Below are 25,768 nucleotides of genomic sequence, written 5' to 3'. Positions count from 1 at the left end.
AAGCTCCCAGGCTCATCTTTTGAAGGTGTTGTGCAAGTTTCCTTTGACAATGAGGACTGAGAGGTTTGATGTGGAGTGATGCTTTTGTGAAAAGTGTTTGCCTATGGGTGATATGGCATTTTTGTCTTGTATTATTTTTCTGTGAGAGTTTATTTTAAAACATACTGATCATCTCTTTTCACATACGTAGTTGTTATTGGGGCGCTTAGTACACTAGATAAGGTACACCACATGTTGTGATAGGCATGTGTAGGACATATGGATCTTGAAATGTGTGCTGTGGGGAGCATTGATCATTGTAGTAGTGGCAATATGTCTGCAGGTTTTAGACCTGTTGCTATGGCAGCGTCATCACATTGGTGGCTGGCCTGTGGGAATCTTACTTCTGATGATGAGCGTGGTGAGGTTTGGGGATTGTTTGAAGGCCAGAAGAGTGGGTTTGGGAAAGATTTCTTTCAGGATGTGGTCCCTATCAAATATGGGTTGTAATTGTTTAACAGTACCCTTCATGGGTTCTATTGTGGAGTGGTTGGTGACAACTAGGAATGTGCTGTCAGAGGGTTGTCCTCCCCCCCCTCCCCCGATTTGAAGCAGGTTTTCTCGTGGTATTTGGGATGCTTGTTCCATGATGCGATCTACTTGTCTGGTGGAATGCCCTTGTTTGGTGAAGGTGGTTTAAAGTATGTTGAGGCGTGTATCCCTGACTTTCTCCTCAGAGCATATTCTATAGTATCTGAATGGCTAGCTATAGATGATAGATTTATTGGTGTTTTTGGGGTAGTTACTGGATCTGTGAAGATAAGTGTGTTGATCCGTGGGTTCTTGAATATAGTTGCCTGTAGGGTTCCATCATTAAAGCTGATCATGGTGTCCAGGAAGTTGATTCCCGAATGGGAGAATTCTAGAGGGAGTTGGTTGGAATGGTAGTGGTTGTTGACGTTGTGGTAGAAGTCTATGAGGGAGTTTAGGTCATCTGTCCAGACGATGAAAATATCATTGATGTATCTCAGGTACGTCATTGGTTTTGTGGTACATTTGTCCAGAATTTCTTCCTTGAGGTGGCCTATAAAGAGGTTGGCATATTGGGGAGCCATCCTAGTACCCATGGTTGTTCCCATTGTTTGGACAAAGTATTTGTTGTTGAATGTAAAGTTATTATGGGTGAGGATAAAATGGATGAGTTTGGTGATGTGTTTGGGGTGGATATCCGAGTGTTGTCCATTCTCTTGTAGAAATTTGAGGCAGGCAACAATACCATCATTGTGAGGGATTTTGGTATGTAGGGGAAGTGACATTGATAGTGGCAAGGATGGTGTTCTAAGGGACGTTGTTAAAGTTGTGGAATTTCTGGAGGAAGTCTGTTGTGTCATGGAGGAAACTGGCCCTTTGTGTGGTGAGTAGTTTGAGGATGGTTTCTATGAGTCCAGACATTCAGTAAGAGTGCTGTGATCAGATATGATCGGTCTGCCAGGGTTCCCTTGTTTGTGCATCTCTGGAAGCATGTGGGAGGTTCTTGGGATGGGTTCCTTGGGCATGAGGTTGTGGAGTTTCTCTTGGTGTTGTTTGGGGAAGGATTTGATGATAGCCTTAAATTTGTGGGTGAATTGTGGTGTGGGGTCTTCTTCAAGTTCTTTGTAGTAGGTGGTGTCACAGAGTTGTTGGTTGGCCTTATTGATGTCATCATCACAATTGTCATAATATGAAAGAGAGAGAACCTCTTGGTTTAATTATTTCCTTTTTCAGCAGAAAATCAACTTTCACAAGCGGCTTAATTGAACATTGCCAATCACAAGCATTCAAAAAATCATGAGATTTGCTTTAAAATTGTGCAATTTTTTAAAATTAAGTTTGGGGTTCTTATTTGCTTTCTAAATTTTGAGGATTTAGGAGTTACTATTATATAGCATGAAGACTTATTTTCTCTTTCCTGCCATACTCTGGCATTGAAAAGTTTCTCCTAAAGCTCTATTTCATTGTTAAGCTAAAGGATATCATCTACTGACTTATCTGTGTGCAGATTCAAATATTTATATCGGTCTTTTGTAACTCTTTTGCAGACCAGAGCAAATTTTAGCACATTGTAGGTCTTAGCTTAGCTGTGCTTTCTTAAAGGGGCCTGAATGAAAGTGATATAAAAAAATTAATGTATATATGTAGACATTGCAGGTTTTTATTCATCTGGACTTAATGAGTTTACTTTTATTGTGTGGGAGTTTTGGGGGATGCCTGTTGCAACTTTAATTTTAAACAAAGCATTTTACTTCCCTTCTACAGGAGATTCTTTTACACAGTTCCGATTTGCTGAAGAAAAAGAATGGGGCACAGGAAGCGTAGGCCCTAAACAGGTAACACAGAAGAATTATTATTCAGAGGATTTTTGTAAATGTAAAATGTTTCTGTCATTCCAAACTGGATTCCAATGCTTTTACTTCATATCTTCTCATTAAGATAAACCCCACAAATACAGCTTCATTTTTATTATGTATTTTGAGTAGCATGGTTAAAAACTTTGTTGCAAGCTAAGTACAGTAGTAATGCACACTTAGTCCCCCAGTGCAGACAGCATGTATTGTTGTTAGAGCAACATCAATTGTTGATGGATTGTTGTTGTTGATGGATTTTTATTCTGGCAGCAACACTGATTATTCTGTATGCCTTTTGGTATGTTTTTCTCTCTTGCTGCACCCTGTTATGTTTTTTCTCTGCTTCTACTGAGGGGCAGTCAAAGCAGCAGCATGATTTGGTTGTTTGGGTTATTTTGGTGATAAAGGTTGCAAAAAGAAAAAATGAACTGCAAGATTAAAATCCGTCCACTTAGATCACTCTGGCCACATTCTAATACTGTCTTTGCAGTCTCTTCAGACAAGTATTAACGTTCCATTTCCATGTTTCAGGCTTACTCAAGAGAGGAGAGGTTTAGCATGGTGATTTCAACTTCTTATGTTGTTCAGTTTGTGTTGTAGTTTTCCCCTGTTCACTCTACCAACAAACATCATCTGATTGTGACTTCGAACTCCAAATTGAACATAAGAGAAGTTAGTTTCTCAGGTTATCGATACATGGAGTCCATGTGCTGTTGTGGAAAATAACTAGGGAACAGCTGTTCTGGATCTAGAGTACTCAAGGATGGGAAACTGGTGGATTTTATTTCAAAATCTGTTCATTCTAAGTTGAGGTACCGAGGGTGCAGAAATGAGAATTCTTAAATGTTAGTTTGATTTCTGCAGCTCGACACATCCCTTGATTTCTGCGGCTCTGCACATGACCTGCCCAACCAGCAAGATGGGATTCTTAGACTCGGAGATTTTGTGTTTTCCTTACGATAGTTGGGGAACTGTCCTTGAATCTTTTCGGAGTCACAAATATGGAGTTGAATTTTAAACATTTGCTAGTTATTTCTTAGGATATTTATAATAATTATGTGCACAGACACAAACGATGTTAAAGGAACACTAAGTTTGCAAAGGTAAGCATTCAAAAGTTAGGGAGATGCCAGAATTAAATTTGTGTGCAACCTTAATTTGGCACTCTTGTATCATAATGCATATCTACAGTCTTTAATTACATGACCACAAGAACCCCTCCCTCATTCAGTGCACAGGATGGTGCTGTTGAATGAGCAGCTATGCAGTATAAGGTGTACATTTCTAACATTGAGGGTAATTATTCATTGAAACATCTTATCAAGGATTGTGGTGGATTCTCCATCACTGGCAACTTTTAACTTAAGGTTGGATGTTGTTCTAAAAAATATGTACTACGAAATATTTTGGGGGAGTTCTGTGGTCTGTGTTATAGAAGAGGTCAGACTAGATGATCACAATGTTCCCTTCTGGCCTTGGAATCTATGAATATTTTGTTTCATACTCTTTATGCAACATATGATTTTAGGCCTTATTTACTGTGTACTATTCGAACCATGTTCTGAATGCAAAATTTCTAATTTTCTCATGGGCTTTTCCATTGCTATAGTAGTGAGATGCTTTACAAAGATAAATTTTATTTCTTCTTCGAGTGATTGCTCATGTGTATTCCACAATAGGTGTGCGTGCTCGCCATGTGCACCAGTGCCGGAAGTTTTTCCCCTAGCAGTACCCATAGGGGAGCGCCCTAGCAACCCCTGGAGTGGTGCCTCCATAGCGCGGTATAAGGGGCGCTGCGCGCTCCCCCCACTCTCAGTTCCTTCTTGCCGCCAGTGAAGGTGCTTCGGAACTGCTCTGCTCCATCTTTGCTGTAGCTCGTCCCCAAAACTGCTTGTTCATTCAGTGTATGGTACCTGTAGTTAGTTAGTTGTTTAGTTTAGCTAGAGCGCCCGGGCTGGGGCATGCCCCGTACCCCGGGTTTTAAGTCACGCAACACTTGTAGGTGATCTATGCTAGTGAGTGATCCGCACGTGGACTGGTTATGCTGTTTGGGGGAAACCCATCTCAGCGATTGCTGCAAGATTTGCAAGTCGTTTAAGCCTCGGACCAAGAGAGAAAGGAACATTAGGTGCCGGGCTATTCTGATGGAGTCGGCGCTGACCCCGGCTTCGGTACGCCGCTCTGAGTCGGCACTGGGCACCACGGTGTCAGTCCGTGGCGACCCTTCGGTGCCATCGACTAGTCAGTACCGCTCCCCGTCCATGGGGCATGCAAAGAAGGCTAGGAAGAGGCCTTCTTCACTGCAGCACCGGAGTAAACTCGGGACAGAGGCTAGACCCCTGTTGGGCAGTCCTCGATCCCCACCGGACTCTAGGCCTCCGACTCAAGTCAAGTGGAGTAGCCCAGCCCATTCGGAGCAGGCCTCCCCAGATGTCCGGATGCCATCCACACCGGAAGCCCTGCAGGCGGCCCAGGATGTTATATCCATGCTGGTACCAGGAGAACTGCCGATATCAGCCCCGCGCTCCAGAGGCAAGCCGCCGCTGGGATCTCCGCAGTCACCCCTGGCTCGGTATCAGTCTCGGTCGAGGGACTGTTCAGGGCAAAGTCCACGTGAATTGCCCTCGACACCCACCAGGCTGTCTGGTTGGGTTCCGTCTGACCAAGACTCTTGGCACCGCTCTGCCTTGAGGAGCAAACACCGATGGAACTGATGCAGACGACGCCAAAGGTCCTTGTCTCAGAGGGGCTATTGCAGCCGATCACGGCATGAATGTCGACAACGTTCCCATTCGGCCTCCCTCTCCAGACCTCCAAGAAGGAGTCGGTGGGATATACATCCTCGGTGCCGTGCCCAGAGACCGACCAGGTGGTGGAACCTCTGGTGCCGATGGACACACAAAGTACCACGCCAGCCTCCTCACCGTCCCCAGATGAGGCGATTACGGCCTTTGGGGCCCACCAAGAACCCTTAAAAAGGGTAGCATCAAGCCTCCACCTCCAAGCAGAGGAGATGGAGGAGCCCTCAGACTCCCTGTTTAATGTACTGTCTTCTTTGGCACTGGGCAGGGCGGCCTTGCCTCTCCACAAAGGGGTGGCAAAAATTTCAAATGCCCTGTGGCAAACCCTGGCCTCATTGGCCCCCATCTCTAAGAGAGCGGAACGCAAGTATTTTGTACCCTCATACTTGTGCACCCACCCTGCTCCTAACTCCCTGGTGGTCGAGTCGGTCAACCACAGGGAACGGCAGGGCCAACCAGCCCCTATCCTGAAAAATAAAGATTCAAGGAGGCGGGACTCATTTGGAAGAAAATTTTATTCGTCCTCAAGCTTCCAGTTACGGGTGGCGAACCACTGGGGTCTTCTGGGCCGGTATGAGTTCAGTCTGTGGGGCTCCCTGCCCAAGTTCGAGGACTCCCTCCAGGAGCGCGACAGGAAGGAGTTCAAAGCACTGGTGGAGGAGGGCACAGCGGCTGCCAGGGCAACCCTGCAGGCAGCTTCGGATGCAGCGGACACGGCCACGTGGTCCATGGCCTCTGCAGTGTCCATGAGAAGGGCATCATGGCTTCTGCTCTCTGGGCTGTTCAGTGAGGCGCAGAACTCCCTGCAGGACCTCCCGTTTGACGGCAAAGCCCTGTTTGCAGAACAAATGGCTACAAAGCTGCAAGGCCTGAAAGACTCCTGCATGACTCTCCAGACTCTGTGTCTCTATGTTCCAGCTCCGGCTAAACCTAAGTTCAAGCCGCAGCAGACTCCCGCTCAGGCCACCCATTCAAAATACGAGACCGCTTATAAGAAGTTGCGGGACTATAAGAGGCGCCCACAGAGGCAGTCTCAGCCTGCCCCCCCGGCCTGGGTCCTCCAAGGGCAAGCAAGCGGGGAAAAGGCGGTTTTGATGGGACACCCGGGGGCGCCCTGCCAGTTCTCATCCGGGATCCAATAATCACTCAGTAAAGCTTCCTTTCTCCAATCGGTTCTGTGCTTTCCTCCCGGAGTGGTTGTGGCTGACCTCGGACCGATGGGTCCTCAACACCATCTCCTGGGGCTACACCCTCCAGTTTACTTCCTCCCTGCCCAACCACCCCCCATCCCCATCCCTCCTAGGGGACCCCTTGTGACGGTGCTGCCCGTGGGAGCCAGCTGAGGTCACTCAATTAGGGTGAACTGCAAACAAAACGGGGCAGACAAACCCCAGAAGCTGGTGGTTATTCCAATACTTAGATTTACCAAGCCAGCACAAAACAGCTTCTATAGTACCTCACTGGTTACTCAGAAGTCCAAACAACGCAGTTCCCTTAAAGTGCCCAGCCTCAGGCCTCCGTCCAGACACACCTGTCAGATATGATGATGATTACTGAAAATCTTATCTCATCATATAAAAGAAAAGTTCTTCCAATCCCAAAGGATCAGCCACACACCCAGATCCAATTATAACTTAGATCTTACCCAAAATACATGCTTATAGCCAATTCTTATTAACTAAACTAAAATTTATTAAAAAAGAAAAGAGAGAGTGTGTTGGTTAAAAGATCAATATACATACAGACTTGAATTCAATTCCTGAGGTTCAGATACATAGCAGAGGTGAGCTTGTAGTTGCCAAAAGTCCTTTTAGATATAGTCCATAGGTAATAGTCCAATGTCCATATTCAGGGTGGCTCCAGTCAATGACTGGGGATCTCAATCCTTGTGGCTTAAGGTTCCCCCTCTTGAAACCCAAAGCAGATCTGAGATGCAGAAGGATCGTGTCCCAAGGTTTTTATACATTTCCAGCAGCCTTTTGGCCTGAGAAAACAATAGGCTCAACTTTCCTTCTTCTAAACATCATGGCAATTAGCACAGGATAATTTATCCATTAAACCGTTCAGATACAGGTTACCACAACCTTCAAAGAGACATATAGACAATAATACTATTCCACTCAAGTATCATCATAAATGTTAATATTCCTTTTTTGATCTTGTTTGCTTACATCACAAGACCTGAGCAAACATCTACCCTTCTATCTCTAACAATGCAGACTTACATTTCAAAGCTCTATTAATTTACATATCTTCCTAACCAGTCTCTACAGTTCAGCCATGGGTCAGGTCAGTCTGTGAGTTAATTAACTCTTTCTGGTCCTGTCACCTTTCAATGAGATATTATATTATACTCATAACGTCACACCCCTCACACAAGGCTCTGCTTGAGCAGGAGGTGGGGTGGCTCCTGGGCCTAGGAGCGGTGGAAGCAGTACCGGAGGAGTTCAAAGGCAAGGAGTACTACTCCCGTAATTTCCTTATCCCGAAGGCCAAAGGGGGGTTCAGGCCCATCTTGGACCTTATTTTCTCCTTGGTTGTCCCAAGTATTCAAGTGTAGCCTGGGCTTAGTGCTTCCTCTTCCTTAGTTGAGGGGGTGGGCTTTTAGTTTGGGCAGGCCTAGACTCACCTGTCCCAGTCGTACAAATAGTATACACCTTCCAACTTCTACCACAAAGTAGGTAGGGATTCTACAGACAACAGCTTCCTTCACTACACAATCTTGATTCATCCCCAAACACCATCCATCTGTGCACTGAATGAGGCAGGGGACCTGTGGGGAAAAATGGTTAAAAAATTATTAAAAACAGACAAGAAGACCAAAATAAGGTTGCACAGGCAACCTTAATTCTGGCTTTTCCTAACTTTTGTGAGTGTTCAACTTTGCAACCTTAACGTTCTTTTAATGTATTTTTGTGAGTAAAATCCCCATACTTTCAGTTCTATCATGTGGTATCATGTTGACACCCACATGGGTCATCATCAGGGTTGTTAAATCCACCACACAGGCCTCTACCATTAGATCTCTTGAGCTAATGGAGTAACTGATAGCAATAGTGGGTTGTCATCCTCTATATAGATCAGTTCTAGAAGAGGGGGAGACACATACTTTGCCAGTGGGTTTCACAAATATTTGCTGATAGAAGAATGATGAGACTCAGGAATATTGGGTTCCATTCTAGGCTCTGGACCAGGAGTTCTATTGGGCACTGACTCTTCTGTCTTGTTCCTACCAAGCCAGAACCCTTCTGCCCTGTTCCCCCCAAATCTGTCCTTGTCTCAGTTATTCCCTACTCCAGACTCCTCATTTCAATCCTATCTCTTCACCTAGCCAGTCCCAGACTCCACTCCTCGGACTTCTTGTCCCAGTTCCAGTCTTCTCCCCCTTCCCCCAGTCATAGTCCCTGTCCCTTCCCTCCCATTTCCTCATCAGATCTGTTTATTCCCCCCACCCCATTCCCTTTTCTCCAGTCTTCTGCCCACCGATATCTATCAGACAGGCTCTCGGTTCCAGTCTTCCTCCCTGGGTGTCTCATCCAATATCAGCCCTCACACACTTCACCCCCTTAGTTTCTTGTCTTGGACTGTTTGCTCAGCTTTTACTAGTTCTCTACATGTATCCCAGCTAGGGTTGCCAACTTTCTGATTGCAGAAAACCAAACACCCTGCCCCTCCCTCAAGGCCCCGCCCCAGCTCACTCCATCCCCCGTCCCTCCATTGCTTGCTCTCTCCCACCCTCACTCACTTGCTCATTTTCACCAGGCTGGGACAGGGGGTTGGGGTGCAGGAGGGGTGAGGGCTCCAGCTGGGGGTGCGGGCTCTGGGGATGAGGAGTTTGGGGTGCAGGAGGGGGCTCAGGGATGGGGCCAGACATGAGAGTTTCAGAGTGCGGGAGGGGGCTCTGGGCTGGGGGAGGGGGTTGGGGTGCAGGTTTCAGACAGTGCTTACCTCAGGCAGCTGCTGGAAACGGCTGGCATGTCCAGCCCCTAGGGGGCTCCGTACACTGCCCCGTCCACAGGCGCCGCCCTTGCAGCTCCCATTGGCTGTGGTTCCCGGCCAGTGGGAGCTGTGGAGCTGTCACTTGGGGCTGGGGCAGCTCGCAGAAGCCTTAGCCCCTCCCACTCTTCCCCCCCCTCCCCCCGTGCCTAGGAGCCAGAGAGGGGACCTGCCGCCACTTCCGGGAGCCAGGGCAGGCAGGGAGCCTGCTTTAGCCCTGCTGAGCCGCCGACCTGACTTTTAACTGCCCAGTCAGTGGTGCTGACCAGAGCCACCAGGATCCCTTTTCGACCAGGTGTTCTGGTCAAAAACTGGACGCCTGGCGACCCTAATCCCAGCTCCTCATCAGATCTGTCTGTCTGTACAGTATTTACAAGGAATGGCTATAGAATTATAAATTGGAAAGAAACAGTCACAAGAGGACAGAATAAGTGAGAAAAGGCACAAAAATTGCTATAAAATGGTTGGTGCTGTTGCCTGGTAGTTGTAGAAAGGAAAAGCTACACATCAGGTCTGAAAATGGTAGAACGAAATGCAACAGTGAAATTAACGTGTGTGACCTCTCATTTCATTGTAATTATCAATTGTAGAAAACTCAGTGGATTTTGTCCAAATGTGGACAAAATGGAGGTGATGTATTTGATAGTTGCCATCTCTTTTAATGTGCCATTTTAAAATCACGGGTTAGTAATGAAATAATTTGCATCTTTTTCATTCTTGCCTGTGATAATGGTAATTTCAGCAGCAAATATCATTGCTGTTTCTTCCTTTCTTGAACAACCAATATTTTTGCTGTTTCATGGCCTTTGTATTCTATGGTGAATTGCTCCTTTGATCCCCTTTTAGTTTCTTGATAGAGCATCATCTATAGTAAAATATTCCTTTGAAAATTTTAAATCCTTCCTTTTATGCTATTTTGCTTCTCTGTACCACCATCATCATCTTTTCCTTTACCCTTCCTCCCTTCTCTCTTAATCCTTCTCCATTTCATTCACTTTCTCTTCCCTCTCACACTCCAGTTCTTTGAAAAGCATTGTTTACATTTAGCAGTTTTTTTTAAAAAAAAGTTAATTTTTACTTTACAATTTTATCAACTCCTGGAGTTATTTAAATGTCAAATTTTCCCTTATTATCCTCATCCATGCTCTGTGTGCAGACTCCAGTCTCCCCTTTAGTATTTGACAAGAGTGCCAGGTTTTTTGAAGTGCTAGTTCATTGCTGTGTAATAGCAATGTTGTCCAGCAGATTACTTAATACTTTATTGAGATCAAAGATCTTTTGAGGCTTTGTGTGCTAAAGAATTTTCTTAGTGATGAGCACTAATGCATTTTGAATGATCACTTAATGTTGAAGAAGAATAATTATTGTCACCAATGAGGTATGATGCACAATAGGACTTTTCTTACTCCCAGTACTGGAAATCGGACATCAGGATTTAGATATTTGAGGAGCTGTTAATACTATTGCATCCAGACACTCTTTTATTGCTTTAGTTATGATTGGTTAAAATCCATAAACAGAGATACAGATCAGGATCCTCTGTTGTCATTAGTTTTAAATAAAAGGAAGTGAGAAATAAGGCTTGAAATAAAATAAAATTAAAGGTCACAAAAGCATTACAATTGACTATAAAACCCACCAAGTGCATTACAGAACAAAGCATTTTGTAAGAGGAAGGTAATGTGGTGTGTTTTCAAGTAACTTTCTACCTAAGCATTTGTTTGTCTTGTAGTGTCTTTTAATGTGTTTGCACATTAGGTTGAAATGTAGATATTTTGGTTTTCAAAAACTGTTCTGCATAATATCTTGAAGTTTGTTTTTGTATGGTAGCAGCTGTTAGAAGAATGTCAGTCTTCCGGAAACATTTTTGCAACATTGGTTTTTAAAGTCCTTATATGTCCTAGAGACATGGAATCCCAAGTAATCAACTCAGGGATAAACTTTATCCAGGTTTCAGTAAAATTCTGACAATGCTTTTAATCACTTGAGATTGCCTGTTCTACACATGCATATGGATCAAACACCTTTTGTCATAGACTTTTGAACATTAGGTATTTTGAATATTCAATTCTCAAGCATATTTTCCCATTAAATATAATTGTGGTGATGGCAAGTGACCTTAGCTTAAATTTCTAGAGATAGGATAATGGTTTTCAAATTTTGATGTTTACACAGAGTTTAAGCTATTGTTTCAGGTGAGAAGTTCAACATTACATGGAGCATTTATCTATCTGAAATCTTTTTTGGATAAGGCCATTGATTCATTAGCGAAAACTCCATTCAAAAATAATATGCACAATCTCATTTATCACAAGCTCAACATCCTTTGTTTTTGGGGTAATATTTTACCTCTGATGCAAATCAGTACTGGCCTTCTCCCTGGTTGAACTTCATTTCGGAGTTCTATCACTTTTGTCTGGGCATCTCTCAGAGACAATAGCAATCAGAATAGTGAGTTGTGATGCATGGGATGGGGTAACTTTATTGAACAAGGGGAGCAGCAATTTTGCGTTTCCTTTGGATGTGTCAGCTCACCAAACAGCCATTTACATATGACCTTCTGGAGCTCATACACAGTAGAAAGTTGCATAGCCATGCCACGGACCACAGATTTTGGGCTTACGTTTTAGGTAAAAACTGATGATAAAACCCACTGAAGCCTGTGAGACCCGTTTTTTTAATGAAATGTACACAGAAATTTCTTGACATTGACCACATCTGTATTTTTAAAAATAATGTATGGAAGAGTCAATAGACCTTAAAGGTCCTCTGTTTGCTGGGAGCACATCTGCAGGAAGGATTGCAGACGCCTTTTTAATATAATTCAGGAAAAGCTATTTAACAAACAAAAACAAAACCCAAACAATTTTTCCTCTGAAAAAGTGGCTCGTAAATTGCCTGAAAATAAATAACTTAAGCTGTAAACACATTGTAGATAATAATTCTGTTTAGTTATAAGACTGGACACATGCAGGATAGGGTTGCCAGTTTTGGTTGGACATATTCCTGGAGGTTTCATCACATGACATAATCTTTAATTCCTGGACACTACAGGACAATCCTGGAGGGTTGGCAACCTTTAAGCATGATGAGATTTTACATTTATAGTATCCATGACAGCAAAGCACAAGGAGGTGTTTGTGTGTCTATATAGTTGTATCAAGTTTCTCTGTACTCTTCTATATATTTTTGTCTGGTTTATTTAATTTTATCTATACAAAGAAGAAAGAAATGTAGTGTGAGCACAGTACTAGGAGCCAGAAACTCCCGATTTCTAATTCTGGATCTGCCATTGTCTTACTACAAAACCTCAGGCAAGTTACTTACCCTGTACCTCCATTTTTTCATTTGTAAAACGAGGACTGTGTTACATAGCTGAGTAGACTCTTAACGGTATATCTACATTGCATCAGGAAGTAAACCTCCCAGCCTGGTTCCACAGGCTTTGGTTAGCGGGATTCGTGCTAGCATGCTAAAAATAGCAGTGTAGATGTTGCGGCTTGGGCTCTGAAGCTTGGAGGAGAGGTGGGCTTCAGAGCAGGAGTGCCGGAACCTTGGTAGAAATGGGGGGGCACGAGGCCCCATCCCTTTCTGTGGCCCTGCCCCTCCTCGTCTCCCTGAGACCCTGTCCCTTCCCATGGCCCCACCCCTTACTCGCCCCAAGGCCACAGCTCTCTCTGAGGCCCCACTCCCTGGCTCCTCCTCTTGCTCCTCTTCCCACTTGCCCTGGGTGGGGTGCCCGGATGCCCAGAGCAGACTCTAGCCTGTGTCCCCACCCCCTGGGGCACACCAGCCAGGGCAGGTGGAGGATCCGTGGCTCCCTACAGTGGCCTGGGCGGCCTGGGTGGCTCTTATCATGGTCTGGCTTTGGCTTTCAGCCTGGCCAGGGGGCAGGGCCTCGGGATGAAGAGGAGGAGCAGGGGCAGGGCCCCTGAAGGACTGGGCCTTGTGGCACGGGGAGGCCTAAGGCCCACCTCAGCCCTCCCCTGCCCCCACCGAAGGGCGCCACCAGCAGGGGCTGCACTTCGTGGCAGGGGAACTAATCACCTTATTAGCTCCCCCCTGCCGCTCCGCACCTGCCCAAAGCTTGAAGTTGTGGGAGGGAGGGCAATGCAACCTTCCAGCCCACCCAAACTATGCTCATGTTAAAAAGTGGGCCGGCATGGTCCTCCCACTTTTAAAAGTGGAGGCCGCCATGACTCCCCTGGGCCTCCTATTTCCAATGCCTTTGCTTCAGAGCCCAAGCTTCAACCTGAGCCACAATGTCAAAGTACCATCTACAGAACTATTTTTAGCACACTAGCATGAGTCCCATGACCACAAATCTGTGGACCCGATCTGGCAGGCTTGCTCCCAGATGCAGTGACACATACGCTTAGAGCATTCTGCTGCTAGTACAGGATTGTTTCCTTTTGTATATCTTCATTGCATTGCCAAGTAGGCATCCTAAACTTACCATCTTTAAAATCTCGTTTTCTTACTCCTAGTTAGTTATTGCCTTTTAAACCACCCTAAATGATTCTTTTGCTTTGCAGGTATTTTATAAATCTAGTTGTCATTTTTCCCAGCTACACTGTACATACACAGTTCTAAATCTATGAATTAATCCCTACAACTCTTGAAATTATTGCAGGTGTATTATAGATTTAGGTTTGTATTGCTATATAGCTACCTTTCGTGTGTGGCGTTTTGGAATATAACACATTGAAATCATTGTTAGTTTAATTTTCTTTATGCAAGTTTTCTGTTTGTTTAATTGTATTTCAGCTATCTGCGCTTTACGTGGATTGCCAGTCATTGGTCCAGGCCCTTCAGGAGCTTCCTCTGCATCTCAGGTTGAATGTGGCTGCTGAAATGGTGCAGGTAATGCTCTGGTTGCGCATAAAATTACAGAAAGATTTAAATAGTCCGGTAAATAGGATTTCAAGAAAAATATGGTCCAGGTTCTTTGATGTTTGGCACAGGGTAACTACACAGTTGCAGTACTTGTTTCTGTTTTCACTATCCTTAATGTTTTTTTTTTTTTAAATGAAACTAATTTGATATGTAATCTTTTTAAAAAATTAACTTCCTGATCTGATATGGCATAATATAAGTGTTATCCAATTTTTATGAAACAAATTTGAGTCAGTTGTCAGAATGTGAACTGCCAATCAAACAGCTGAAGAAAAGGTTACTTATATTCAGGGTATAGAAAATTAGGTAACAGCATTTCAGCAAAATGCTTTCTTCAGGCTATGGAAAACAAAATATCATTCACATAGAGGGAAGAGAACTAATGAGAGTCTTGAGTTAAAAACGGCTGTCATGAGGTCACATTTGGAGAGCAGTTTATCAGCAGCTGAAGAAAAAATGACAACAACAAAATCAATCTGCTCTAGAAAGGGAAAGATGTCTGACTCTAATAGGAAAGATTTTCTTTTCTGTGGGGTTGTTCAGACAATTACATAGCTAACTTCTTTCTTACTGGAGCTGAAAGGTATGTCTGCAGATGTAGAGTATATAAAGGAATCTGCATATATAGTTCTTTATCAAGTAAAGTTCTGTTCTTGCAACCAAAATGCCAAGCCTAGAATTCATTTCTTTTCCCAGTATTCATTATTCCAAGGGGATAAATTTATTAGTTAAATAAACTTATTTATTTTCTTTTTCAAACAAAATAAGAGACAATCTGTGCTGTAAATGTATTCGATTCCTCCTACAATGTGTATGTGCAGATAAATAGGGTCATTCAGTGCGTATTGTAATATTTAAATTAATCTTTATCTTTCTTTTGCCATTGGGCTATGCTGTGATATAACTTGTGATAGCACAATCTCCAAGAAGCTCCAAAGGAGCAAAGAAACTGCCTATAAGTGATTAGGTAAAGAGTGGGTATTTCTTGGTTCACTCTTTGCACTGTTTTGCAAATTTTCTACTTAATATCGCTGTGTTAACTTTTGAAAAATAAAATATAAACTTGTCAAAACCATGTCTACATGCTGGGGTGATTTACAGGGTGTGTTTTATGCCCCAGTCTGTACAGTCTCTCGTTAAGTACCCCTGTTATTGGCCTGTCCAAAGGTGAGCTCCACAGCTCTCCAATGAGACTGCGCTTTCTGGCTTCAGCAGTCCTGTTTTTCCCGGTGTGCTCTCCTCTGCCAGTCTCACTGAGTTCAGACTCCTGTTTAAAGATTCCTCACCATTTGGGAAGCAATGAACCCCAGTACATATTTGCAGTGACACAGCATAGCCTTTTCAGAATGAGATAGTATTTCTTAGTTAACTGGAATATACAGCATCTGAGAACTCTTAGGTTAACCTGGAAAAGTCAAGCTTAAGTCAGAGTCCATATTGGCAGAAGCAACTGCACTAACGTGCAATGCTGTCCTGGGACCCCTCTTGGCTCTCCGTCCCTCTGTCAGTCTCTGAGGGTACGTCTACACTACCCACCGGTTCGGGTAGTGTATCGCTCTATCGGGGAGCGATCCCTGATCGCTCTGCCGTCCACTCCGGAACTCCTCCACGGCGAGAGGCGGAAGCGGAGTCGACGGGGGAGCGGCGGGCGTCGATCCCGCGCCGTGAGGACGCGAAGAGAGTGATTCTAAGTCGATCTAAGATACGTCGACTTCAGCTACGCTATTCTCGTAGCTGAAGTTGCGTATCTTCGATCGATCCACCGCCCCCCCCCCCCAGTGTAGACCAGGCCTGAGTCTGCGATTTCCTCAGCCCTGAGTGGGCATGTCTACGCTGCAGCTGGGAGCAAGCTTCCCAGCCTGGGTAGACAGACTCATGCTGGCAGGGTTCGAGCTAGCACACTAAAAATAGCAGTGTGGATGTTGAAGCTCTGGCAGTGACTCGGACTAGCCACCTGAGCCCATACCCAGCTCAGAGAGCCTCAGCTGCCACCGGAGCCGCAGCATCCACACTGCTATTTTTAGAGCACTAGCTCGAGCCCCGGTAACACTAGTGTGTCTGTGCGAGCTGGGATGCTCACTCCCAGCTGCAGGGTAGACATTTCCTGTGTCTCAGGCAGCACCCTTAAAACACTCTCAGACTTTGTTTTTGTTCCCATGCTGCTTCCACTGCATTCAGCCCATCCTGGGGTACCAATCATTAGAAGTTAATGTTCCAGTCTTTGGGTCTTTCATTCATATATCCATTCAGTGCTTGACTGGTGCATCCGGACAGACTCTCTCTAAGCCCCTGTTCTGGGCAAGCAGTTTCACCGCTATATACACAGTGGGTAGGAATACAAAGTCAGTGGGTAAACTGAGTCACATATATTGGTCATGCACATATTACCAAAAATCCCTCATTCACCAGACAGTGTCACATCAGAGAATGATTCAGCATGTGGTACTTTGGAGGGAAGACCTAAGTCAGAGACAGTTGGCTAATTACTGGGCCAAATTCTCCCCTCAGTGACACCCAAGCAATTCCACTAATTTCAGGTTGATTCCCGTGGGACTGAATGAGTGTAACTACGGGCATTACTTCCCTCCCTGTATGTACTGAACGCCCCTGTTACTAGCTGCTGTTTGGTGTATTCAGAGTTTAGCCTCATAGTTAATTAAAAAAAATATTGCACAGTTACCTTTACATATAGATATTATTGCACAAATATTTTCAAATTTATTTTGGTACTAATTTACTTTCCTTGCAGTTTTAAAATCTGTTCCATTGAATTTAATTAAGTGATTTGTATGTGGCAGTCATGAGTTATTGTGCTGTCTTTTTAAAATTTCAACTGTAACAATTGAGTTCACCATAATGAAGACCCAAGTTTTTTCTTGTACTCTTAGGCATCAACACCCACAGAACTCCCTCAGATAAAATCTAAAAGTATTGAAGACAGCAAGAGGAGAGTGACTCAGTTACAACAACCTTTGGGTCAAAGTGGAATAGCATCAATCTGTGATCCTGTTAGTGATTCCGTTGTCCATTTGATGCCTTTAAGTAAAGATGGACCTGAAACAAATTCTTCAGAATCCTTTCCGAGAGGCTGTTCTGTGTCACAGCAAGAGGCAGATAATTTGGATGAAGAATTAGATTTACTGCTAAATTTAGATGCTCCTGTTCATGTAGAAAACAACTTTCTGTCAGAAACCTACAACACGACAGCTGAGAGCGATTTGAAAATGAAAAATGGTGAGATTTTTATTTTTAACCCCTGTTTAGTTTCTATTGTTCTTTTTGTAGTGATGCTTTTAGTTAAACTCCTGATTAGTAAATCAGCAATGCTTCTCTAATCATCCCTAGATCCCTGATGGTGTATGTCATTGATTTGGAGTTGCGCACTAACACATCTGTTCATTCTCATTCTCTCTGTGAGGTGACCTTTAGAGAGGCACCTCTCTTGTTTAGTACTTTGACATTCCAAAACTTACTGCAGTTGCTTGTGGTTGAAAATCATGATCTAAACCTTACTGATAGAAATGAAAACTGAACTTTATATGAGTCTTTTATATATAGTATAAGAAGTACATTCCTCTGCCCCAACTTTTTGACTTCTTATACCATAGTGGAATATGGTGCTTTCGAGTATTAGGCCTTTCAGTACTAGATCATATTCTGGCTCGTAACTTGGCTCATTCTAAACACATTATTTAGAAAATGTACTCACTACAATATGCATATTTTTTGATTTCCAAGAATAGGTCTATATGGAATAGACACCATTTTTAAATAGGATGAAATGTGATGGACTGAATTGTATGTTTTGCCAGTAGCAACTGGTGATCTCATAACCACCTGTCTTTTTATTCAGTTCATCTTTAATTTTTTCAGGCTGCTTTAAAAAAACCCCATAGTGTGGATAATCCTTTAGGACTGTAGGCAATGGACCACTTTGACTGCTTTCAGCCTTCTTTTCTTCAAAGTGTACCTCTCTCTCTTCCCCAAGCAGAATTGTGGCCTCTGAGCATAGACTTACTTCTTGGCTTTGTGCCAGCTTTCTTCTACCCCCCTCCCCCAGCTCTGTTGTAGATGCTATGTCCCCTTAATGAATGAAAGGGCAGGACCTAGCATCCAAAAGATGCAGCTCTCTGTGAGTTGGGGAGGGGTTTAGTTCCCAGCATGAAGGAAAAGGAGCCAGTCAGGACTTGCATGCAGAAATCCTGACCTAATTGTGCCTGACAGTGAACACAGATGCCTCCCTCCTCAGTGCTGTAGCACCCCCTCAGCAACCTCCCTAGGCCCTAAGGACCTCCATTCTTGATGAGTTAATAACCTTAGAAATGGAGTAACAACATCAGTTGCAAAGGTAGAGCTAATAACGTGGCGGAACAAGATCCTATTACTTGCAGGATACTTTTGCTTCTCTGAGCTAGAATTGAAAAAATGTCCTGTCAACAGCAAGATACTCAGCAGTAGTTACTATGCTGCTCTTGGATCTAGCAGACCACACAGTGATGTACCTGCCAAAACACATTATGTTTTATAGAAGAATCATTAGGCAGAAAACTGGTATACATAATTGATGAAACGTTTCCACCCTATAATACAGAAAGTGATGTTACACTGAAGAGTTTAATGGAATTTTCATTTTCAAGGACAATGAGTAACATCAGTGAAGAACTCTACTGTAGTCAGCATGCTCATTTTGAACATTTTAAGAGATCAATAGAGCTCTTCTGCAAAGCGGAACCTTAGGTTTCTTAGTTGGCAAAGTTTAAACACGTGACGGCTCATTGCTAGAGAGTTTTCTATCAATGAAAGATTTCAATACGCTTTTGAGGGCAGGGCTATTACTCAGTTACTCTACAGAAATATAACCTTTTAATAAGTCTGGAGGAAAAACAAAGGGATTTGTTTCTGATTACAGGTTTTAAAATATTTTTTAAACTTTTCTTTCTTCTACATTTTTTTTTTAGAAAAATATATTCTTGACTGCTGTTATGTCTGATTCCTAAGAGTAATACATTTCCAAAGCGTTAGGACTCAAGAGTGGGTATAAGTATCCTCATTAAATTTCACTAAGGCGAAGTACAGTAGAAACTTGCTAATCCACGCCAAAACAACTGGCCATCTCTTCCAAATTCTCAGCAGTAGCGAGGTGTCATATTACTATGATTCCATTATTTTTACAAATCATTTACAAAGAAATATAATTAGGGAGATGAACCTCTCTAGGTAAAGACTGAAGCTAGCTGCCTCTTATAAACCCAATTTTCATCATTCCTCCATCTTCACCAAAAGTGCTGTACCTGCATATCTTGACTCAGGATAGATCGTGGAAAGGTTTTCATATTTTGAAAATTATCCTAATATCTATTGGGCTTATGTATTCAAATTCCTGTCTAGGAAACTCCAGTATATTTTATTCTGTTGGTCCCTGTGAGGAATGGCGGTGCCTGAGGCAACATCTGCACTATGGAGCCTATGCTGGCATAGCCCCCTGTGTGGAAATACTACCACCCTGAATGACAGAAGCACTCTTCCATTGACATAGCTGCATCGATGCTGGGGTTTTGTCAGCATAACTATGTCTGTCGGGGCTGTGGGTTTGGTTTTTTCCACACTGCTGACCGACATATACAAGTTAAGATAAAGCTTGTCTAAGACTTGGTCTACACTTAAAAGTTAAGTGTTGATTTAGTTATATATTAATTGCAGCTTTCCTGTACATACTGAAGTCTGCATGGTCCCTGAATGCTTTAGAAAAGGATGTAGCTGGCAGGATTTTTCTGAGCCTGCAACATTTCTCAAATAGGAAAGAGTTCAATAAAGAGATGTTTAATGTTAATTTTCATGCTTTCCACCAAAAAACCCAAAAGATGTGAAACTGAACTTGTACTTTACAGCTTCTCTCACACTCGTGATTTTACTGTTTGTTAAACTGTATATTGTTAAAAATTCTGAGGTTAAAGTTGTACATTTGAGAAGCTGCCACCATGAACAGAGCAAGAAACCTAGAGCTGTTACTACAGAGTGTAAAAAAAGACCTTGAAATAGCACATCTGAGAATGATTTCTGTGATATTTCATGTTTTCTTAGGAGATTTGCATTAAGTGAGAAACACAATGCAAACATAAATGTGTTGTCACTAAGATACCCCTCTAATAATCACAAAAAGAGCTCTGCTGCCATTACCTCCTGCTGATCTCCCACATAAGAGAAAGTCTGCATTGGACAGGAGACAAGATCGGTCTCAGTAGGGGGGTGGAATCAGGATCAGTTAGGAATCTTGTAGACTGGAAGCCTAGCTCTGTTAGAAACTATAAGCTCTTCTTTTACAGTGGCCCTAAAATAATCCAGCAAATTAGTCAGATGGCAGCCACCTAATGACTGGTTGCTTTACTCACCTGCTTTTTTTGTGATTTCTCCCAGTTAGCTGACATACACTCTATCTAAGTGTCATCCTCTCTTTTTATTCAATCAGGCACTGAAAAGCAAAATGCTAACTTTGTAATATCTCAAAAGTTTCCATAGTGCAAAGATAAACTTCTACCTTGAACTGTTTCCTGTATTTATTTTCTTAGTTCCACTAGAGTTGGATGTGACTGAAGAAACGAGTTCAGCATCTGAAGAGCAGAAAACTACAGCTAAAAACATTACTGAGGAAGAGCTTGAAGATTGGTTGGACAGTATGATATCCTAAAGCCCACATTTCATTGTCATGCAAGTAATTGAAAAATAAATGAACATGGCAGAAGTTAAGTACAAAATATCAGTCTACAAGAATTCACTGAACTAGCTGCTTTATCTGAATGATTTAATAGACTGCAGGCTGCCTACTTGTATTTCAGCCAGTATTTGAAATAACACATTTGGATAAATTCTAAATGACTGTTATTATCCAAGAGTTCTTTAAACAAAAAGGTCTAAAGTTACAGTTGAGTTCATTAAGAAGGATCTTGTAATGAAATTTGGATTTTTTCAAAAACCTGTGCTTATGATGTAAGCTGCAAAATAATACACACTGCTAGAGCATTGTTTTGACTTGTACTTGCTATCTATAGTTCCAAAAAATAAAATAGTGTTAGTAAATATAGTTGTGTGTTTAACTGTGCATCCGGTGTTGTATCGGCTTTCTATTATGTAATCAGCAAAAAATAAGGCAAAGACAACTCAATTATTATTTATTTGGTTATTGCAGTGGGCATTTAATTTTATTTGAAGAAAAATGCATAAAGGTAGCAGCTTCACTACTTACAGATGACCATAAAGCATTATTTTATTTTGGCCTTTTAACAGCAGCATCTTACCAGCTGTTATTGAAAGAAGTATATGAATACTCTTCAAGTGCAATTTCATACAGTAAGACGGAAAAGCAACACAACTAATTAATAGAACTGTCAATCTAAAACACTAACATAAATAAAAACCTTGCATAGCTATGTCTACAGAGGTTTTAAGGCACTTAATCGATATTTCAAGGTCGATAAAGTGTTTGAAAATTTTTCTTTGACTGCTTAAAGCTTTTCAAGCTGTATCTTGATACATTCACTAGCAAATACCATGGGAAAAATTAGATTGCAGTTAAAATGTTTAATTTCACAATGTGAGTCATAGTCACCTGACATTCAAGTGCTTAAGATTCAGATATTGTGCATTTAAGAAATGATGTATCTTTTAGCCCTTTCAACTATACCACCAAACATTCTGTCAAAAACAGTTACAATTTCAGTCTATGTTTGAATTGGAAAGTTTAAGGTAACTAAGTCTTCAAGGTATAGATTTCCTTTTTTTTTTTTTTCAAAAAGAAAATTGAAATCCAGACTATAAGGCCTGTGTCTTATCTGCTAGGCACAAAAATCCTAAGTGGATGGTTTTAAACAAGTTCACAGTAAAGAGATGGTAAACAAATGTGACCTTTGAATTACACTATAAAAGGCAAGTTTTTAATTTTTACTGGGTTTTACATTTCATTAACATATTAGCTTCTTTCAGGATAAGTTTATCCAAGTTGATCTTCATATTGTTTACGGAAGCAATCTCCAGCTGGGAAGAAATCCCAGCATCTTTCTTGGTACATTTTCCATACAAATGATTCCTGAAACAGTAAGAGAAAAAAGATGTTTTAGTTTTAACATATATTTATTTTCAGTTATTGCTTTACACAAAATAACCATACTTAGTACTGTCCTTCCCATGTACACACATTACCGCTGATGGCACATAAGAGAACATTATACAACCTTTAGCGCAGGTTTCAACAATAAGTTTATAAAGTTTAACTGTGCAGCTTTCTGTACGTAAATACCCAGAAGTAAATTTTCAGGGCATAATAAAAGAAACTGGGTACTGTATTGTTATAGGAGGAGAGGTGTCTCTTAGGGCTAGTCTACACTACTGCGCTACATTGGCCCAGCTGCACCTATGCAGCTTCTCCGCTGTAACATGTCTGATGAAGACGCGCTATGCCTCCGGGAATTTCTCCACCTCAACGGGAGGCAGAATCTGTGGACACTGCTTTCAGGCAATGTAACTTGGCTTACCCCTGTGCAACATAATTTACATCGACTTAAGCGGTAGTGTAGACAAGCCCTCAGTTATGGTCTATGAAAAGTTACACCAATGTCATTAAATCAATTTCGTAATTCCAGTGCAAACCCCATACATGAACAAACTGTTTTTAGCTCATAGGGTAAGTTACAAAATCCAATTTAAATGTGTAGTATAACTATATCAATTTTAAATCAGTTTAGCTACCAGTGGACTTTTCTTTGTTCTGAAACTTCATAATTTTAAATGTACATAAATATTCTTTTAGAAAATCTTGGACACATCCAATATAAAATATGCATTTTGCAACTACTTTTTAGTACTGAAAATCAGCTATTGTACTGCAGATTAAGTCTTCCTAATTAAAAGTTTTGTTTTAAATTGTACTTATATTTGTTTAAACTTAAAAAAAATCCTTAAAGAGAACGTTAAAATAACTGTGTCCCATTAATTTTGAACCTGTCAAACTTTTTTTGAATAAATATCCTCATATTAGTATCTTCAATTATACAAATTTTAAAAATCTGATGGTCTTTGTTTCTTCTTTGTATTTTCTCCCAGCTTGGACAATTAAACATGAATCAGTTGCACATTTGAAAATAACTAGAACCAATTTCAGATTCTTGGAACAATGCATTTTTTAAAAAACGGAAAAAATTCTATGGGTCTAAGGTTTTGTAATGGCTTATTTTTACAAATTAAATTAATATACAAACACCACATTGTGAAACAGGGTTGCTACTTGCATATGACACAAAAACACAGATACAAAAAGTATATTTAATAGTATGTACTCTCCGCTCTGCCAGCCCCCCACCTTACCACAGACCACAACCTTAACTCCGCATCCCCTCCTGATGGCAGCCTCCCAATACTAGTAGTTTGGTGTTTTGGGAAGGGATAGCTTAGTAGTGTGGTAAAGTCAAGGTTGAAGTTTCATACACAGACTTTGAAGATAAATTCATATTTTCATGCTTCATTTTAGCTTGCTCTGAAAATTCTCCTTCATACTCACCTGACCAGTGTGCTCAGTTTCATCCTTATTAATGAGATACATTAGAAAGAAGCTGAAACAAGCACAAGAAATATTTGTTAATGTGCAAAATCTAACATGCTATTTTATCTCTATAGTTATATTTCCTGACAAACAGAGATGAGGTGTAAGGGAAACTCCACACTAGGTAACAAAATAGTGTTGAAGTTAGTTGTGAACATGTTATAAAGTTCTTTCAGGATCAGATTCTGTCCTCTGAGTTCCCTCCCCTCTGCAGTTTTTAGTTCCTATGATAGTGTTAGTACAGACACTGGATGTGAAATCCCAGTTATCAGTATCAAAAGTAACCTACTTTATCCCAATTTATTATTAGCAAAGAGAAAGTTAAGGGGTGATTTGATTACAGTCTATAAGTATCTATATGGGAAAGATGTATTTAATAATGGGTTCTTCAGTCTAGCAAAGAAAGGTACAACATACTCCAGTGGGTGGGAGTTGAAGCTAGACAAAATCAGACTGGAAATGAGGTGTAAATGTGTCACAGTGAGAGTAGTTAACCATTGGAACAATTTACTAAAGGTCATGGAGGACTGTCCATCACTGATAATTGTTAAATCAAGATTGGCTGTTATGCTCTGGGAATTTCTGTGGTCTGTGTTATACAGGAGGTCAGACTAGATCACAATGGTTTCTTCTGGCCTTGTAATTTATGAATTTCCTTGTTTGGCTTGAATTTACTTTGGGCTTTTCTTCACAGCACTTGCACCTACCGGAACTTCTGTGCACACGTAAAAATATCTAGCTTGATTTAAGTGGTACTTTAAACTTGAGCTACCTGGCCCATGAGCAGGCTGTCTGTTGAAGCTTGAGGGCTGCTTACACTCAAACTAGTAATGCAGTAGTGACTCAGCTACTTAGTGTTGCTAATCAAGTCACTCTATACAGTTTGAGTATTTTGCAGTGTGACTGCTCTCACTTGAACTAAGCTAACTCAAAAGGAGTTAACTTGAGTGTAGGTGACTGGAACTAACACTGCACTGAAGACAAGCCCTATAATAACATTGGTTTTATAATTTGTATCTTAGCATACAATCAAGCACTATTGAGGAAATTCTGTGTCTAGCTTGAGTAACTTGCTAGGTACTGAGGGTAACCGTGAAAGGAATTAATGCAGAGTATGGGCTAGAGTGGCCTCTAAGGCTCATACACATGGGGGAGTGGGGGAGAGGAGTAACTCAAGATCTGCATAATTTTTCCCTAGACATCACCCAGCATACCCTCACAGGGATATCCTGGCCCTTTTGGGCTGGGAGTTTAAAAGCAGCCTAGGGAAGTTAGGCTTAGACACCCTACTCCCACTGAAAATCCCAGCCTTGTTTTCTCTAACCTTGTTTAAACGAATGGAAATACCCTCCTGATACAGAAAGATCATCAGACTTAATAAAAAGTCAAGCCATAGTAAGAAAGAATACAAGCATCCCCATAATGACTCTAGCGTAATTAATAACTAATAATAACAGCATGGGAATAGCGTTTCTTTTTTCAACTCATGACAGTACCTCCCCTAAAGTATCTGCTTCACCAAGAGATAAACAGTGTCTTCACAAGAACCTTACCTTTAGGCTAGTTACTTATTTATTATAGCACCAACCAGAGAACTGATGGCTTCAAACATCTTGGAACAACAATTAAGACTCACTTGTGCATTTTAAACTCTATGGATTATTAGAAGGATATTGTACTATCACTCTGACTTATGTTAATGTCTATTCTAACTCTGGTGTTATGATTTGAAACCCAATCATTTTCAGAAATAGGTGGCTTTGGAGTACTGCCAACTGTACGGGGAGACTTTGGCAAACCAGTAAAGTGCCTAAAACCACTATGGCTTATTGTTAAAAAGCAACCTAGTCAGCAAGCTGTAAATTGGCCATTCAGCAAACTCAGCTTGACCAAGGCAGGAGGGGGAGGGGGTTTTGGGGTGCCACGGAAGGGGCAACTTGACCCCGCGTCCTTCCTGATAAGAATTGTGTTGAAGTTGCTGATGCATGCATTTTAAAAGAGCAGGAATGTCTATTGGGGTCTCAGAGCTGCAGACTCTGGAAAAACCCACACCTGGTTAATCAATAATTAGACGGAACCTCTTGCTTGAAACTGCTTACTTAACAAGGTTTCTTTAAGGGACA

The 25,768-nt window shown here is 41.9% G+C and overlaps 2 protein-coding genes across 2 annotated transcripts in view; one reads left to right on the top strand and one right to left on the bottom strand.

Annotated features, from left to right (window-relative positions):
- The window catches only part of AVEN (apoptosis and caspase activation inhibitor), a 144,708-nt gene extending 123,646 nt beyond the window's left edge, over positions 1-21,062 (top strand). The window contains exons 3-6 of the mRNA XM_065403295.1: positions 2,275-2,345; positions 13,928-14,023; positions 16,945-17,290; positions 20,623-21,062. Coding sequence (XP_065259367.1) covers positions 2,275-2,345; positions 13,928-14,023; positions 16,945-17,290; positions 20,623-20,741 — 632 coding nt within the window. The 3' untranslated portion in view covers positions 20,742-21,062. The remainder of the gene's footprint in view (positions 1-2,274; positions 2,346-13,927; positions 14,024-16,944; positions 17,291-20,622) is intronic.
- A 978-nt stretch (positions 21,063-22,040) lies between these two features.
- The window catches only part of RYR3 (ryanodine receptor 3), a 625,867-nt gene continuing 622,139 nt past the window's right edge, over positions 22,041-25,768 (bottom strand). The window contains exons 106-107 of the mRNA XM_065402721.1: positions 23,604-23,655; positions 22,041-22,136 (exon numbers count right to left, since the gene is read on the bottom strand). Of these exons, the coding sequence (XP_065258793.1) occupies positions 22,041-22,136; positions 23,604-23,655 (148 nt within the window). The remainder of the gene's footprint in view (positions 22,137-23,603; positions 23,656-25,768) is intronic.

The sequence above is a fragment of the Emys orbicularis genome, chromosome 4, assembly GCF_028017835.1.
Source record: "Emys orbicularis isolate rEmyOrb1 chromosome 4, rEmyOrb1.hap1, whole genome shotgun sequence".
NCBI lineage: Eukaryota > Metazoa > Chordata > Testudines > Emydidae > Emys > Emys orbicularis.
Note: the sequence above shows the minus strand (reverse complement) of the source record. Positions and strands in the feature narration are given on the sequence as shown.